The sequence below is a fragment of the Antrostomus carolinensis genome, unplaced genomic scaffold, assembly GCF_000700745.2.
Source record: "Antrostomus carolinensis isolate BGI_N321 unplaced genomic scaffold, ASM70074v2 scaffold1592, whole genome shotgun sequence".
Classification (NCBI taxonomy): domain Eukaryota; kingdom Metazoa; phylum Chordata; class Aves; order Caprimulgiformes; family Caprimulgidae; genus Antrostomus; species Antrostomus carolinensis.
In genome coordinates this window covers 11,302-29,384 of record NW_010297341.1, presented here as the reverse complement: position 1 = coordinate 29,384, position 18,083 = coordinate 11,302, and the positions used below count along the sequence as shown (strand labels likewise).

Below are 18,083 nucleotides of genomic sequence, written 5' to 3'. Positions count from 1 at the left end.
ACAGGGACAAACGTTGCTCCAGGCCAGAGGTGTGTGAGGAGTCAAAGTTACACAAAATGAGGCAGCTGAAATTATATTAGAAGGAAAAATCAGAAGCAAAATAGGCACAATAAAAAGATAGGAAAATCAGAAGCAAAGAATACAGAAGAAATTTATTGAAAGCACAAGTACAGACTGGCCAATAACTGCTTTCTACAATCTGAACAGTAAATAATGGAGCTACAGAAAGGTACAAAGGTTGTTATAAAATAGTTTTAATTTCATTTCTTTTTGCATTACAAACATTCTTTGAAAGAGGCAATGGAATTCGGATGTTGTGTATGCTTACCCTCCCCACCCCACCTTCCACAATACTGAACCTGGAATAGCTGTTATCAAAATATACAATACATCTGTTCACCATAAAAAAACTGGGTTTTGCTGCCCCCTCATGTCTTACAACAGGTATAAAAAAATTATAAATATGTACACCCTTTTGTTACTCACATTCTTTACATGCAAACACAGGGATCCAAAGGAAAAAAAAAACACCCCACAATTGCCTGGGCTCCGGGGTCACCCCGGGTCATTTGTTTGCACTTTGCAAAATAGATCGAGCCTGTGGGTTGACCAAATCAATGGTAAAGGCCACCAGACAGGTTTCGTTCCACTTACGCCTCTTCCCAGTGTCGCGGGTGAGGTTGATTGAATGGATTTAAGAGTCAAACCACAGCTGTTCCCCTTGGGTTGCGCGTGGATCCTCACGCTGGAGCAGGAGCAGCAGCCCAAGGGCCAGCGCTCCCCGGCTGCAGGAGGAGCGGAGGTTTCACTTGGGGAGGGAGATGAGCACGCTAACTCTAGCTGAAACCTACAGAGACCTGAACTCACCTCCCGAACCCAAGATGCTGGCAAGGAAACACAGAGCTCTCCTGAGAGGCAGACGACGAGGCTTCGTTAACCAGACTGAGGGGTAACGGAAACCAGCGTCCCCTCCTCAGCTCTTCCACTGGGGATGGTTCCACACTCCTCAGCCACCAGCCGAGGACCGGGGCAGACAGGGATTCCCCATCTCACACCAGCAACCCAAGCTGAACCCTCACTCAGACATCACACACTTCTCCAGCGTAATTCGCATCCTCAAGAGTTCAGGGAGGAACTACGGAAAGTTAAGACTTTTCCAAACACTCAGTGCTGGGCAAGTCAAGAGCTCCCACACTAAGCAAGGAAATCGTAACTTGCGACACTAAGACAATTAAAAAACAAAACTTTGGTCCACAATTTGCAGAAAAAACCCTGAAAAAAAGTAGATTCTTGTTATTTTGCATCCGAACAGGTTGCAGGTTAAGAGGGAAATGTAAGGCAACATCGGATTACACAAGAGAGAAGGCAGAATGGCCCGGGAAAGAGTTGTAAGCCAGGAAAAAAAAATAAAATAAAAAGAAGTTGTATCATTGGGAAAAAACAATCTGCTGCATTCTACTTTTAATAAATTCCCTTCCTATAACTTAAAAGATCTGGGCTTATAGGTTAAAAACATAAAAAAAAAAAACCAAACAACTTTAGCCTGGGTCCTTTTACTTCAATTCACAAGCTGTTTTGCTTGTTATCTCCAACACTTTCCTTTAAAAGTCTGCTTTGCTTAACGTGTTTTATCGATTTTGTTACATTATTCATCCTCAGTCATGACCTCAGCCTGGTAACTAAATTCCTGCCCTATAGTTTCAATTACAAAAAAAAAAAATAAAATAAGAAAGTACAGTATACAAGGGTAATACCACAAAGGAGTAAATTTAGATTACGTTTATACCATCTTATCATTCTATAAAAAGGTACTTAAACTATTTCTTTTGCATATAAAGAGATTAGAATATTTGGTCAACTGGAAATATTGCTAGGCACAGATGACAGCAACGGCATCAAAAAGTATAATACAAGAATTAAAACAAAAAGCTCAAATGCTGAAGACATGCTATAAGAATGACGGCAGAGCTACACTGGTCTTGTTAATCTCAAATGAGGGGCACAAAGGTGACTCACATGAACACCTTTCTAGACGTGGGATATCCAATAATTCTTCAAATCCTAGCCAAGTATTTAGATATATATATACACACACACACAATTTCGACAAACTCGTAATGATTCGTCTTCACAAGTGTCCACCAGTGGTGAATTTTGTCTCTGGATGAAGGGCAGAGCCCAGGGACTCGCTATTGACAATGGAATGCGATTTGGTCTTGGGAACACTTCCCCACCCAGACCTTTCTGCTTAGTCTGGATGTTACAGACAAAGGATCTTAAAGAACTCCCACTTGAGGGTTTGCAGATGGCAATAAACCACAAGCAGATTGGAAAGTGGCATGAAGACACATGATACTATGCAGATCGAGACATTTCATGGACAGTGGGATACAACTGCCTGAAGAGTCAAAGCCCGTGATATTTTCTTTATCCACTTTGCCAGCTTCACTTGTCCTTCACTACCACAAGCTGATCCAGTCAGCCGGAGCTCACTCATTCCCCTCAACTCTCCCAATCCACTCCCTGCAGTTCAGATGTTTTCCCCAAAGAAGTCAGAGGTCTAAGGCACAGGACAGCAGATGCACAGTTAAAGTAGGATCAATGCAACTTATTTTGTTGTGCTGCGTGAGTTGGGAGCTCCTATACACCGTGCATTTTGCAAACTCCTGACTCAAAGGCGCTAAAGTGAATTTACACAGTGGTTTTAGGTCTTTCAAGGCATGGATGGGTAAAGAAAATAAAAAAGGCATCGATGTGAAACCTGATAAAACTTGTTAGGATCTGCTTTTTGGGGGAGAAGGAGCAGGAGGGGAGGGGAATTTCCCAGAGCAGGTTCCAAAGTGTAAACTTGAACTTGTGATTTTTATTTGAACAGTCAGGATTGTTACCCATCACCGCAAGGTTAGCAATATGAATTAGATTTAATTTTTTTTCTTTTTTAAAAACCGGTAAACTGATTTCTCTTTAAAAAAATAAAATCTCTGGTCTTTTAAGGTCACTTCAGCTGCATTTTTAAAGTGGCTTTTTTTTTTTTTCTGGAATGATGGAAGTTGAAACCCTAGAGCTCAGCCTTTCAAGGTCAAGGCTGAACCCAAGAGGTTTGAAGTCAAGTCCATTTTGTCTCGCGCCTCCCAAAGCTTTAGATGGTGGACTTTGAGAAGGACACACGCAGGTGATGATTCTCACCCAGGTCATGATTATGGAGCTCAATGAGTGATTGAATGGCTTCTTCCACAGAGCTCATCTGGATCAGAGCCATTTTACGGTCCTTCCTGACAAGAGAGAAATGTAACTCACATTCAGCACCACTGTATGCAGCGTTTCCCCAACTTGATCCAAGTTTTCTCATCTAGCACTCGAGGCCAGCAGGAAGTCAACCACTCAGGTAACTGCAATATATTTTCTTTATACATGGTAGAGTATATCTACATGATAAACATACACATCCAAACTTGTCACTCAGCTACCTTAGCTTCCTTCAACTCATACCCACCATGGACTCCACCCAGGATTACTTTGGGATTCTTTATTCCAGAGTCCAATACTACATTAGCGATGATTCTGCTCACCTCTCATTTAGCCCAAGTTGGAATTTGATCAGAACTAAGTACTTCTGCCCTTCTCACACTGAAAAGCCCTGTGTGAGGACAGGATGCAAGAGAAAACACTTACTGGAAGAATTTGAATCCTTTGACCATCCCGCCATTGCTTGAAAATAACATCTTAAGGTCTTCTTCAGTTATTGAAGGTCTGAAACAAATAGTTTTTCCAGTCAAATGCACATTTACAGACTAAATCTCTATAAACCAATTCTCATAGAGCCTTTTCTAAATTCTCTATCAGCTTCTTGGACTGAGCACCAACAAGCCGCTCTCACTCATATATATTTGCAAAAATGTTTATAGTGAGCAATGCAGGAACTCTGCACACGGATACTCACGCAATATTGGACAGATGAAGAGTGGCAGAAGGGGGAAAGATGTTTTGGAAATTTTTGGAGCCTGGTTTCTTGAAACGATGTAAAGGAGAATTTCCATAGTCCTTAGTCAGACCCTGGTCCTCCTGTCCCTCGCGGGGAAGCTGCACTGTCTGATGCTTGGACAACGTTATGCGGATTGGCTTCCCATGAAGCTTCTGACCATTTAAATGGCTCATGGCTGCAAGGGTTAAAGACAGCACTGACTACACACAGTGGTATTCCAGTTTTGTTCAGACATTTAAATTAAAGCTAGAATTTCCTTCTAGTTCTATGCAGATACCACGTCCTCCAGGAACTGCACGACAGCCACTGTTACTCTGCCTTATTGTATCATTTATTTTACTCTTCTCCATTATCTTGCACAAAAGAACCATAATTTTTCCAGAGCTGCTCCACATCCATGCTACACATGCAGTCAAGCAATTAAGTGCCTGGACACATTCAGGGTTTGGGTCTTTTTTTTTTTTTTGGAGGAGAAGAAAGTACTGATATTAAAGCTTTAATTACCCATTAGGTCTCTCAATGCTAACAGTCTGATACTTTTAAGCTTGCTTACCAAGCTGGGCCTGGTTTCCATCAGCCATCTGAACTAGGGCATTCTCTTTCTTATTAAATAAAATCTTCACCCTCTGCACATCACCATAAACTCCTTCAAAAAGTGAGGAAACAAGAATAGTCTTAGGTAGGGGAAAAAAAAAAATGAAGTCTCATTCAACTTAATATTAGCTCATCAATCCAACAGCAAAAACATTCATTCACAACCAGAACTGATCTCATTCCAACCATGGTTACTTATTCTGCTCTAATTAAGGAAAATTCTTACATAGCAGAATAATAATGGAACAATACATTAAAGAAAAGACACTGGGTTTCAGCAAAAAGCAAAAAAATCTTACTGCCAGAAGACTGGACAATTTAGCATGCTACCACAATTTAAAACTCTTATAAAAGACATGCAAAGCAATAAACCATGCATAACTGAACACAAAATAAAGGCAAACTAAATTAAATAGCAAACTAAGTAAACAATGTAAAAAATGAAATTATGCATTCAAAAAAAAAAAAGGCAAACTGCAAACTGTACATTTTTTGAAGTATCAAAAAAAAAAAAAGTAAATCTCAAATAAATGAAAAACAAGGTAATAAAAAGTGTGAATAATAACATACCGAAAAGAATAAAGAGGCATTGGGGTGTAACTCTCTTTAGAGAACAGCAGAGCAAGGCAGCGGAGGGACAGGGAAGAGGTAAGGAATCGAAGGGGAGAGCGAGGTTGCACAAATCGTCCACAACGAGGAAGGGCAGAGTCCCCGCAGGAAATGGCGAAATTGGTTGATGGATGATGAAGTTTTCAAGATGGTTAATATTGAAGGGCAGGTTGGTTTCCGAAGAGCAGGGTTTTTTTTTTTTGTTTGTTTTGTGTTTGTTTTTGGTTTTTTTTGGAAGGGGAATGTTTTTATTTTTTTTGTTTCAAGCAACAACAGGAAGCAGAAGTACCGTGCAGTCAGTTGGCAAAGAAATTCCGGATCAGGGGAAGAAAAAAAATTCAGGGATGGGGGAGAAAAGAAAAAAGTAGCAAAAAACACAGGTCAGTAAATACATAAGGAAATATGTAGTGTTCCATCAGTCAGATTTATAGAATTCTACATACAATAACTTGTTTACAGAAACAGTTAATAGGTTTTACCTAGTGGAACACAATGATAAAGAAAAGGCATTTTTACTTAAGATATACAAAGAAGTAAGAGACAGTATCACAACAGAGTGACTTCTACAGGCTTTAATATGGAATTAAATTGCAATGGCATGCCCTAAAATTTGACTAAAAATATTTGCTCCAATTACAAGAATTTCTTAGAAGAAATGAGTTAATGGATCGATTCAAACACAGCTATATCTGCTGCTTTAGGGAAGCAATTAATATTGTAATTCTTAGCTGTAACAAAACAAGGGAAGTCCAATTTCGATACCAGTCACTGCCTTCAAAGCAAAAGATTATCCAGACGAGCAGCTGTGCCACTACAAAAAGCCTCAAAGGTTTGCTAGAAGCACTTGCTTTAAAGGAACTTGGTACCTTATTTGCAACAGAGGTTTATTCCCTTCCATCTTCCTGGCTTGATTCACGATGCAGAAACCCAAAGCTGCTGTTATTTATCCAGAGAGGCAGGAAGGGCACCTCTGCTCCCAGTGACAACACTGACTTTGCACACAGACACTACTCTGCGTTCAAAGTAAAAGTCAATGCCAGCTGAGATGCACAGACCTCTTCCACTCATCACAGAATGGAAAAAATGGAGTAATTTCAGTTTCCATGATTCAAATTTGGAAAAAACCTTACCCATTACTGCAGAGTAGTCACTCCAGAGAAATACTGTCTCTTAACTAACTGGTTGTGGCACAGGTAAGTTTCTACAACACTGATTATACAGGCAATGGAAAAAGTTTCAGGTCTGTTAGTTCACAGCTTCAGTACAAGTATCAAAGTCTCTCTTAGCCCAAAGATAAGCTGGATGGATAGTGAAGAGCTCAAAAAAAAAAATACAAGGCATGAAATAACTGCTTGCTCCTACTTAAACAAGAACTGTGCACGCTGCTCAGAGAGCTGAGAACACGTGCAAATTACACAGGGGTACAGCACAGTCCTTGGTCCTGTCACTGCCACCCAGACAATGCAAAAGCATCCCAAGAAACACACACTTGCCAGCACCACACTGGTCAGAGGTCACAATGCCACCTCTTCATGTTTAAGACTTTTGTTTGAACGGCAAGTCAGTGGGACCAAGCCAGAGATGACAGTTCCTGGAATGGCAGAGCAGTTCCTAGGCTGAAAGAGCAACTCATCCAAACCAAAGCTCTGCCACAGGCCCTGCCATTATTTCATGCCCTGGAGAAAATAGTAATGACAGATAAAGAGTATGAAACACTGATTAAATTGGTTCATCTCATCAAGAGATTTTGATATTTCGATTATTCATCACATCCAGGCTTCTCCTTTGATGCAAAAGAGGTTTTGTGGTTACTCTGACATCACTGGTAAGTTTTATAGCTTTGCAAAGTAGTATTAACTTGTGTGCACAGTCCCACCAGTTAAAGTGTTTTTCAGCAGAGACTCATCATACTAAACTGCACACACTAGAAGATTCTACACTTTCAATCCATCAAAGAGCCAAAAGCTGACTGAAGAAAAATCCAAGATACCCGTATCAAATTCTCTTATGATGCTGTCTTTCATTAAAAAAACATTTTTGTTCAAATATGACTTACTTTATTTTTTCAAGAAACCCAAATATTTCAACTCACTAAGTTAAGTAGAATTGAAAATGTAAACTGTGAGCTGTTAAGGGGTTTAGCTAAGGAGAAACTTCCAGGAATCTTGGAAAGGGAAAATGTGCAAGCACATGGCAAAGGAAACACTGCACAGGTACAGGGTCAAGCTGGCAGGGGTCCAGACACTACACAGAAAGAGCAAAGGTCAGAATGAACTCTCTCTGTAGTTCTGAATTAATGTATTAAAAACCAGAACATGCTAAGGAAAAGAAAGAATGGACATGACTATTCTGTGACCCAAATGACACTAGTCCATGGGAATGCCAGGGAGACTCCAAATAAAAGAGGGAGGAAGGGACAGGCATTGTAGTCTTTATGGGACAAGAGCAGGCAGGCAGCATCCTTGGTTTTGAACCAAAGAAGAGCAAGATTTTAACTTTAGATGGACTTTCTCATTTCCCTTCAGCAACTAGAGTACTGATCTGCTTTGAGTTTTAGGGCTGGCAGAGCACGTCATCTGCTTTCCTAGTTTTGCCGTTTCCTTTAGGATACAGTAGGATTTCACTTTCAATGAGTTTCAGCACAATCTGTGTTCAGAAAGTGAAAGCAGAGGTAACAGGAAGGAGAAAAAAAAATAAAGTAAAGTTAGGACTCCACTAACCTCAGGATTCAGATTGCTAACCAGCAGAACAGAGTTCCCTGCCCCAGTGAGGCCGGGAATGGCAATCCGTCCTGCTGCAGCCGCTGCAGCTGCTGCTGATGGGATAGCCAAAGGAGCTAGAGCTCCATGAACATTTGGAACTGACAGGCCTGGAAATTAAAGAATATTAACCAGTAAAGAAATTAACAGCACGTACTCTAGTGTATTTGCTGCACCAGAAGGGAGAACAGCACACCGTCTGTAACATGCAAGTAACCATTCCAAACACAGTGACCATGGATTTGAGAGCAACAGGAGCCTCCAATTCTGGTGCTGCAGGAAATGTTCTATTTCTAAGAGTATTTGCTCTTGCAGTGCCTGGTGCTTAACAGGTGCCTCTCAGCACTATCTTGTTGACTACAATATTTTGCATGTTTCACAAGAAGCGGAATCAGCACAAAGCCTCAGCTCTGCTGGTGCAGGAAAGGTACAAACAGTGCATTTGTAAGGGTCTTTCCAACCGGTGCATGCCAAAAACGCTTTGTTCCTTAACCATGCATGTAGCAATCAGAGCTGGTGGCTACCATCAGCCCATCTCTTCTTGAATGGAGAAACTTTAAAGTTTTATTTACAGGCTTTTTTTCTAGGCTGCTCACAGTTAACAGCTGGCATCTCACTGCATCAGCCCTCCAAAGGGGAGAGCTTCAGAGCTCAAGAAACAATTGCTAGTAATCAATTCAATGAAATCACTTCCCAAAGTGGCATTGTCTATGGGATGGGATATTAACAAAACATTACAGGTTCAACAGCTCCATCTGTGTTTGTTTGTCACAAGCAAGGAAATTCCACTGAGTTACAAGAAAGTCAACATCACTTGTTATGAAAAACAGCGATTGTTTAGTCTAGCACCCCCAATGAGTGTATTTAGCACCTAAAACCAAAGTCTTTAATCCCAGACACGAGGTCACTTCTGGAAGTAGCAATAACTTGTTACCTACAATAGGAGCTGCAAACTTCACAGTGCAACTGTAACAGGGGATGTAATTAGGTCATGTTTAAATAACAGCTTTACTCAAAATATTTAGGAAAAAAATGGACAAAGATTCCTTGCTTCTGACCACATTTACAGCTGTCAAAGTGATTTCCCAGCGTCTGCAACCACATGAGGAAATCAATACAAGAAGTCTGATCTCCTCCCTATCTCTTCCAATTATTTTAAATACTGCCTTCACTGCCTCTCCCATCCTGCTACTCCTATTTCCCTCATCACTGGGATATTGCTTCACCAGAGATGCTACAGCTGCACACTCACATCCCTAGCTGAGATCACGTACTGAAACACCATTCCCTTCTGTGCCTAAATGCCAGCATTTAGAATTTATGTGACTAACCCCAACAAAAATGTCACTACTTAGCTTTAAGACATCAAGATCCTTCAGCAACAGAAAACCTATATAAAATTTCAACTTACGAAATACAGTACCTGCAGCCTGAGGAATTGCAAAGGCAGGAGGAAAGCCAGCTCCTGCATATGGAGAAGCAGAGATTATTCCTGGGGCACCTGGGAAAGACATACACATTATACAAAGATACCCAATAGCAAGAAAACTCTAAACTTAGCTGGAATGTCTTGACCTTGCCTTCAACATAAGCATTTAGTTGAAAGCTAAACTCTAAAACATGAACAGTAATTAAAAAATGCCTCTAATGTAACACTGAGCTTCCAATAAATTACAAAAACTTCCTCCTCTAACTCTGCTGTTCTGAAACAGCTATTAGAATATTATATATATAATATATATTAGCTGTTGACCAGAATACAAGCTGGTAGCTCCCATAACTGTCCAACAACAACGTAATTTTCAAAGTAAAGGTTACAACACCCCAAATTATCACCAATCCCACACTGTTGGCAAAACAGCAGATGGCACTAGGAGCACAGACAGCTGGAACACCTCACCCAACCCTCACCCAAATGGAGAGGGGCTTTCACAGTAGTAGTATGCACCACATCCTTATGGTCCCACTAGTATTTTGCACTAGTCTGACTCAGCAGTTCACAAATTTTCCTCATTAGTCCCACTGTATTCCAAAATTTTGTATGACCCAATACACTAGGTTTGGCACTCCCATCCCCAACTGACCAAACTGAGTTACACTTGTAATTCTCACCAAAAGCAGCTGCCATGGTCTGATCAAGAGAGGGCTGGTTATCCCCAGAAGGTAGGTCTGGTCGTGTGTAATCTCTGCTCTTATCGTTATTGTATTTGACATTGAGACTCGTGAGCTTTGAGAAATCGATGCGCAGCGTACAGCAGGCGTTGTAGATATTCTGTCCATCTAAAGACTGCAAGGAAACAAACCATTCTTCACCCGAGATGCATTTCTACCAAGATCACAGCAACAAATCTCTGAAGAGAAGGTGTTACATCACCCCAGGTACGTGTACCTTCAGAAAAGAGAAAGTGCTGCCTCATTTCATCCCCCCCAGTGCTCACCCACCTCAGCTGCGCTGCTCCTGGTCAGGAAATTCCCTCCCACTCACACGTGGGATCTGCCACGAGGGCAATGCTCACAAAAACCCAATATCACCACCAAACACTCCAGAAGGCCAACTTTTAACATTGATTCTGCATTAATAAAAGCAAGCCTAAAAGTTAAAATAACTCAGGTGTTCAGCACTGCAAGCACACTACTCACCAGCTTGGCATGCTGAGCGCTCACTGGGTCAGCGTATTGTAACAGGGCCTGAAACTGGTTGTTCTTCGTGAATGTGATTATTTTCAAGACTGTACCAAATTTGGAAAAAATCTGCAAGATAATAGTTGCATACTTTGTTATCTCATTTCCAGTAAGTTAATTTCATATTGATCCCCATTATTAGGAAAGCTATCCCTTCACATTGTTAGCTTTCCAACTTAAAAAAAAAATTAAGGTTTTAAACTACACCACGGGTGGTGGTTAACTTGCATCATGGCATCAGACTAGAAAAACATCAGGGTGACTGAACTGCCCCCTTAATTAACTTCTTGTTTGTTATGAATTCTTACACAGTAAGATTCACATACACCTTCACAAACTGGAACTTTTCCAAGAATTTCAGCGATTCTTAAATGCAGTCAAGCCTGCATTTCAAACATGAAGATTAAGTTAAGCAACCACAGCAGATAGCAGGAACCTTCCAAACAGGCTACTGCCTCGGTGGCTCCTGGACAATGTATTTGCTTCCCTCTATACTCCACAAGGACACAGCAGCTCCTTCTGCTGAAAGTGCTGTCTTGAAAACATAAATATTTGTCCCTTGCACTGTACCAGACTGTAATGCAATTAAAATGGACCAGCAATCAAATCTCTGGAAATTAAAGTCTGGCCAGATTGGGACCAAAAATAGAAGAATCTTGTGTAGGTGTCAGAGTCTCCAGAAAGTAGAAATTTGACAGTTATGTTCAGAACTTGAATTATACAAATGAAAAACCACATGCTGGTAGAACACAGACAGTGCAAATACAATTCCCTATTTGTTGCTACCCCTTCCTCCAGCGTAATCCTCAAGAAGTTGCGGCAATACGTTTTACCTGATGGAGAACATCTAGAGTGACAGGATAGAAGAGATTCTCAACAATGATCCTCAGGACAGGGCTCTGGCCAGCCATCGCCATTCCTGCATCTACTGCTGCCGCAGAGGCCGACAGCGCCAGGTTTCCCGACTGCACAGAATTCACCGCTTGCAGAGCTGCTTGGGCACGCTGCAGAACCAAACCTTCTGTTAGACCAACACTTCTGCTTGCAAAAAAACACATTCAGCTTTTCTTCAGCTTCCTATCTGCAAACTACCAGCAGAACTCAACAGTCAGCAGAACAACAGGAAGCAGTTTACTGTTCCGAAGGTTGGGGGTGCAGTGACTTTAGCACACTTTAAACTTGGACAATACAGACCACTCCAGTCAGTAAGAGCAATGCAAAAATACTAACTAAATAAAATATGAAGTACTTATGCTACTGCTAGAACCTTGCTCAGCACCTACTGATGCAGCAAAATTATCCCATTGTTTAGAAAAAAGGAAAAACCAGGCTCTTCTGGGGTGAAACACCATCTCTAGAACACTACAGAAGCTGACCAGACTGAAAGATTAATGCACATCTGCTCTAGGGATCCAGGAGTGAAAACTGACTTGGAGTTTTCCTTCAGAATCCCCTCACACATGTGACATTACGATGTTCTCACTGTCGTGCATCAGACTCTGGCTCTGTTAGATGCACCGAACAGCAGCATCTCATCTGCACAGCATTAGATGCTCTGATCCTGAGGAAAGTCAGCCTGAAAAGCGAGAGGAGGCAAACTGGACATACTCGGCAGCCATCCCTGATAAGGAGGCACAAGTAACTTGAACTTCTTCCCAGGGTTCCTGTCCTGAAAGATTGCCAAGAGCAGTTGAGCTGAAAAAGGGAACTTTTCACCCTAGGCAGAGCGTATCTTGCACAGAAACTCTAGACAGCCCAAAGCCTTACGAACTGCTGCACTCAAGTGCTGCCTGCCTCAGAGTCAGCACTTACCAGCAGGAGATTGCCCTCTACTGCAGACCCAAGTTTTCCCCCATCGAAGCTTCATTTTATATAAATCTTTCAAATATTAGAAACAAACATCCTAAACCACTAGACGTTAATCAAGTCTTCCGAGAGGTGTTCAGTTACTGTTTTAGCTAAAGAATTCTAACACACCACTTCTCACTCACTGTGCATGTTCTTCCCCTGACATTAAGGCAGTTTTAGCAGCTCATTTCACAGGCTGCTGAGACTGTGGACAAAAGCCAGTACAGGAGCCCTTATTCCATCAGCTACAAGCTAGCATGTTCTGTTCAGCACTCTGATAGTTAAACCAAATCTCAAACCCCTCCCTATATCAGCAGCACAAATCATAACAGCAGCAGAGAACTGTCTGTCCCTCCCACCAGTATGGCAACGTAAAGAAAAAAAAACAACTAACTGCTTGGTTTGGAGAGTTGTCTGTCTTAAGCTCCTTGTGGTTGGAGAACTGAATGTAGATGGGCTGGCTCCGGAGCACTGGAGTGACTGTGGTGTAGTAGTTTACCATGGTGTTGGCTGCCTCCTCCGTATTCATTTCTATGAAAGCCTGCACAGAAGAAGTCAAACCCAACGTTGCTGTGATATCAAAGCAGCTCACACAACAACAGCAGTAACGCTCAACAGCAGCATGACGTGACTGATAACCTCAGGAGTAGCTTACAGGCTCCTAGAGTTTATCATATTAAACTTCCCACACTTCTCTACAGAGCAGTAAGCCCACTCACTGCTCTGGACCTTTATTGTCTTCCCTACTCCAGAAGAAAACCACAAGGGATTGTAGCAAGTCATTTACATTAAGTACTTACACATAATCACACCACGCAATATGATTAAAGTTGCCTTACTTTTTACTCCTTAATTTGTAAGACAATTTTAGTTACCAAATTAGTGCACAACTTCTGCATTACCCAAGAGTGTTTTAGCTTTACCCAGCAAATTGATTGTATCAGGAAAGGTGTCCTTAATACACAAAGTTACACTGGTGGTTACTCAACTGTCAAGCCAGCTTGAGTGAAAAAGGCCAACTCATGTCACTGCTGTCCAAATAATTTACCTGGCCTGTAATTTAAAAACCAGGCATAATGCTAATTATAAGTAACAATCTATAATTAGCTCTTTATACAGCCTGAAAATAGTATTTTCCACAGCTCATGGGATAATCATGGAAAACTAAAATAATAGTATGCAGAAGTTATTGACCCTCAATGCATGACAGTAGTTTAAACACCTTGGATCTGGCTTACTGATGACAAACTCATCAAGCCTTTGACATAATCCCTGCTTTCAATTAAGAGAGACAATACCTGATTTTTTCCTTTCAACATGAGAAGATTGGTGACCTTGCCAAAAGGTAAGCCCAAAGAAATGACCTCTGCCTCCGTGACATCACTGGGGAGCTTACGGACGTGGATTACTCTGGATGGGACCCCAGCACTTCTACTGTCGCCTTTGAATTTTTTGCTGTCGTTTCCATTAGCTGTAAAAAGCAAGAGTTCCTGCTCATTAGAGTGGGTTTGAAAGGACAGATGCACACTTACAACTTCTGACATACAGTTTGCACTCCCCAGCCAGTTATTACTCTCTATTACAGAGAAATTCCACAGTCTAATTTAACTAGAGTCTGAAGACACGTGGTTTTACACTTCTTTTTTTTTCCAATTACATGATGGAAGTGACCCAGCTGAATGTCACTGCAATGCACTCAACTCTCCAGTGGCCATTTGACAGCTTGTTGACAGCACACACCCACCCAACCTTTCTACTTTGTGTAGGTGTGAGCCACTAATTCTAGGTGGCTGCTTTATTCCTTTCCACTTTGACTGGTATTGCTGGCAATCAAGCAGGTTGGAGGGAACATCTTAAAGCAAGTGATATTAGAACAACCATGAACCAACATGTAATTTTAGATCAGCTGGATTATAGATGTGGCCAAGACTGTGAGCAGCACAACACCAAAGACACAAGCTGACACAGGCTGGCAGGGAGGCCACAGGCAGAATGTGAAAGGACTCAAAAGACAATGGTAGCTCCAAGTGAGACAGTTCAAGGTACCAACAAACACAGAGGGCAAAATTCTGGCCTGAGCACCCAAGGATCCTGTCTTGGGTGGGATTACTGACCTCTAGATGGTGTAAGACTCCCAAACAGCAGCAAACTACTACATAACAGCCAAAATATCCCTACATGAAATACAATTGTGCTTTAAATGTTACAGTTTACAGCAAAACCTGCATGTTCTAATTCTGTAAAATCATTTTAGTAACTCTCCCGCAACAATTTTATTCAGTCTAACAACCTTTTAAGGGTACAGGGCAGAAGTTTATTACTATTTTGCACTGTCCTACAAAAGGCCTAATAAGTACTAAAAGAAAGAGATTTTTAGTACTTATTATGGAAGAGATTTTAAAATTAAGAACAAGTGGGAAATACTCCTCACAGTATTTGCAATGCTTATCAATTGCTATTCTTTTTTATAGGCAATATTACCTGCAGAAGAAGAGTTGCTGCTCATGATAAAGGGTCCGTTAGTAACACAAGTAGAGAAAAGCTCGTCAGATCCCCGCTGGAAAAGAAAAGACGAAAGGTAAACTGACAGCATTTTTAACCAAACTCTATTCAGGTACTCCTAAAGCAGAACAATTAAGATTAAGGTACAGAGAAGCTGAAGAGAAGTGTAAGTGAAAATATACCAACAGCAGGCAGTGAACCTCACCTCCATCATAAATTAAATATAAGCAAGATCCAGTTTAGTAATTGAGCAGCACTACCCAGTATCCCTTTTCAGCTGAGCATTAGGAATTGTAGGAGATGAAGCATTGCTGAACTGTCTGAAGCCACTAATGCAGCGTTGATATTTACATCCTTGTACTGCAGCTAACACAAGAGATCTCTGACTGCTCATATCAGACAAGATTTTCATTCAGAACCACACTGTAGCTGATGGGGAACAGCAAAACAGACAGAGCTCCTGGCACTCGCCAAGAGGACAGAGATTATTTCACTGTGGGTTACCAGGAGTAAGGAATCCTTAAGCAAAAGACAAGTTATCAGAAACTGGCCAAATCTGTAAGTGTGTGTGACCTGGCAATTATGAACCAAAGATGTGTATTTTCCAGTGACAAGCAGAAGATGCAACTTGGAGAAATCGAGACCTGAAGCAGAGAAACCCAATTATCACATGTACAAAATCTTTGCAGTCCCACCCTCCACTGCCCTTCGCACCAGGAGTTGTTCTACATCAGTCAACGTGGCTCCTTGCAAAACAACAAGCTGTGAGTCGCACAGCACATCCCAACATCTTGGTTCTGGGGTTTTTCTTACTGCAGCACTGTGCATTTCACCTCTGTGGAAAAGGAAAATACTGGACAAAAAATTCTAAACCAAATTCCTACTGGAATCAGACTCCTGAAACAAACTGGTACTGCAGAACCACAGAAATGCTTTTATTCTAGGCTCTTTAGCAGCTGTAGGTATAATTCCATCTCTTTGCATGAAGTCACTGAACTGCAAGAGCCTGGCACTTCCCCCTTCCCTGCAAACAAAGCTGAGCAGATCGATGGGACAGATTACTGCCTGCAATGTATGTGCTTCAATTCATTCCCTGGAAAGTCACATGTACGTGCTTCAATTCATCACAGCATTCCCTGTAAAGTCACCCAAATTACCTCAACTGACCACGACTACTTTAACCTAAGAAAAACACTACTAAGACAAAAGCAAACAAGACTACAAATTACTTCTTAGCACAATCTATACTTATATAGATAATACAGCTTAAAATCAGTATGGCTTAATTTCAAAGACATTACACAGAAGACCTCAAATCCTACTGTAAACTGTGAGCAAACATGGTAATAGAAATCTAAAACATAAAATCACTTTCTCATCATTTCCTACATTACTCTTCCACAGAAATGCCACACTAAAAAGCTTTCCTGCACAGGAGAAGAACAGAGCTCATCCCTGCCTTGGCTAACTCCCAGCCCTCTGGATGGAAACATACCCTGCTGCACACTGTGGCCACCAGAAACTCGATCTCCCACCCTGCCCTAGATCTGGTGGCACCTGCAGAAACAGGATCTGCACGACAACAAAAGCTCCTCTGCTCACTTCCCCAGCAATGAGGTTGGAAAAGTAGGTCACAGAGGAGCCCCAGAACGCCAAATTACAGACACAGCTTTGGGGTTGTTTTTTCCTTTCCCCCTCAAATCTTGTATTTCTTGTTTGACTGCTCACTGCCAGCTCTTCAAAGACGTGCTCAAGGACTTTGATGTGCTGAATACAAGGAGTCAGGCCAAGTTCCAAACCCAAAACTGCGGCTCATGTGCTGCTGCTGGTCACCTGCAAGCACTGACCAGGTTCCACAAAGGCTACGGGCACCCAGCGAGGTCTCCTTCTTCTACAGGGTGTAGTAATTAGGAATAGGCCTTTTAACAGCTGTTCTAATTAGCACCTGGATTCCTGAGTACAGTGAGAGGCAAGCTAGTCTGGGAGGCTATTATATTAGACTGTGATCCCATCCTTTTGATGACTCAAATTAATGCATCATTCCAAGGCTAAAATAATGCACCAGTTTATTGTAAAAACAGAGTTTTTGTGCCTGAACCCCTGCAAACACCAGGTACAGAGTTATCTTCTGTGGTCTGGGATACACCAGCAGCTATTCCCAAGAACCACCCACCAGCAAACCAAAGCCCTACCAACACAGACAAGGGTTTACTGGGTCCATGAAACCCCTCCCTGCACCAGGCCCTGATGGACCTTGAAGTGTTTAAAAAAAACTCTTCTGAAATAACAACTTGTAACTTTCTGCACACACAGAACTCCAGCTCCCAGGATGAATCAATGTGTCTGTGCAATCCATCATGGAAACGCCTGGAGAACAAGCCACATATTTGGCTCTCATGGAGGCAACACTAGGAAACTATAAACTGGAAAAACAAACATTTATACTATTATGGAAAGAATTTAAATTCCCTGAATTTAACTTTCCTAATAGCTTGTTTAAAATAAACATTTTCTCACATATTTGAAAAATTTACTTGCAGGGCACTTTGACAAGGAATGCTCACTGCTGCTGGTTTCCACATGTTGATGTTTCTTTAATGAAAGAGCAATTTCAACTCCACTCCCCTCTTATCTTGGAGAGGGTCTAGGTGCCCGCTGTGACCAGAGCCAGGAGGCAGAGGGGGATGATTGTTTGACATCAAAAGAAGCAGCAGTCAATTTGTAAGCTTCCCAGCTGGAAGTACATGCAAAGGAAGAGGGAAGACTGCAGCAGTTGGAAAACTGCAATTATTCCAAGGTCTTTTCTCTACACAAGGAAGTTTACAGACAGTACATATGTAGCTCCGAAGGGTTATACCCAGATTATTCCACACAGACTCTCTTTAATAAAACAAAGAGTAAGTACAAAGCGAGAGGAGCATCCCCCACGCGTGGGTACAGACCGTGCTGCCAAGCTCCCTCCAACAGAAAGGAGTTGCATCAACTACGACTTTACACCAGCATTTGTTCTTTCTCCATCCCTGTTGTGGTTATCCCAGATAACCACAAGAAATCTCTATTGATGGTTGCTTTTTGGAATGATCTAACCTGAGGCAAATTGAAAACAA

General features: G+C 41.6%; 1 protein-coding gene across 2 annotated transcripts in view; it reads right to left on the bottom strand.

Annotated features, from left to right (window-relative positions):
• Window positions 1–238: 238 nt before the first annotated feature.
• PTBP1 (polypyrimidine tract binding protein 1) overlaps window positions 239–18,083 on the bottom strand; it is a 25,732-nt gene continuing 7,887 nt past the window's right edge. Inside the window, exons 2-14 of one of the 2 annotated variants that reach the window (XM_010162063.2) lie at window positions 14,956–15,031; window positions 13,773–13,945; window positions 12,869–13,015; window positions 11,460–11,630; window positions 10,585–10,695; window positions 10,057–10,231; window positions 9,368–9,445; window positions 7,906–8,054; window positions 5,147–5,180; window positions 4,536–4,628; window positions 3,941–4,157; window positions 3,673–3,750; window positions 239–3,272 (exon numbers count right to left, since the gene is read on the bottom strand). In XM_010162063.2, the coding sequence (XP_010160365.2) occupies window positions 3,140–3,272; window positions 3,673–3,750; window positions 3,941–4,157; window positions 4,536–4,628; window positions 5,147–5,180; window positions 7,906–8,054; window positions 9,368–9,445; window positions 10,057–10,231; window positions 10,585–10,695; window positions 11,460–11,630; window positions 12,869–13,015; window positions 13,773–13,945; window positions 14,956–14,980 (1,584 nt within the window). In that variant the 5' untranslated portion in view covers window positions 14,981–15,031 and the 3' untranslated portion in view covers window positions 239–3,139. Of the gene's footprint in view, window positions 3,273–3,672; window positions 3,751–3,940; window positions 4,158–4,535; window positions 4,629–5,146; window positions 5,181–7,901; window positions 8,055–9,367; window positions 9,446–10,056; window positions 10,232–10,584; window positions 10,696–11,459; window positions 11,631–12,868; window positions 13,016–13,772; window positions 13,952–14,952; window positions 15,032–18,083 lie in introns of those variants that run through there. The other variant, XM_029083512.1, reaches the window with a different exon arrangement.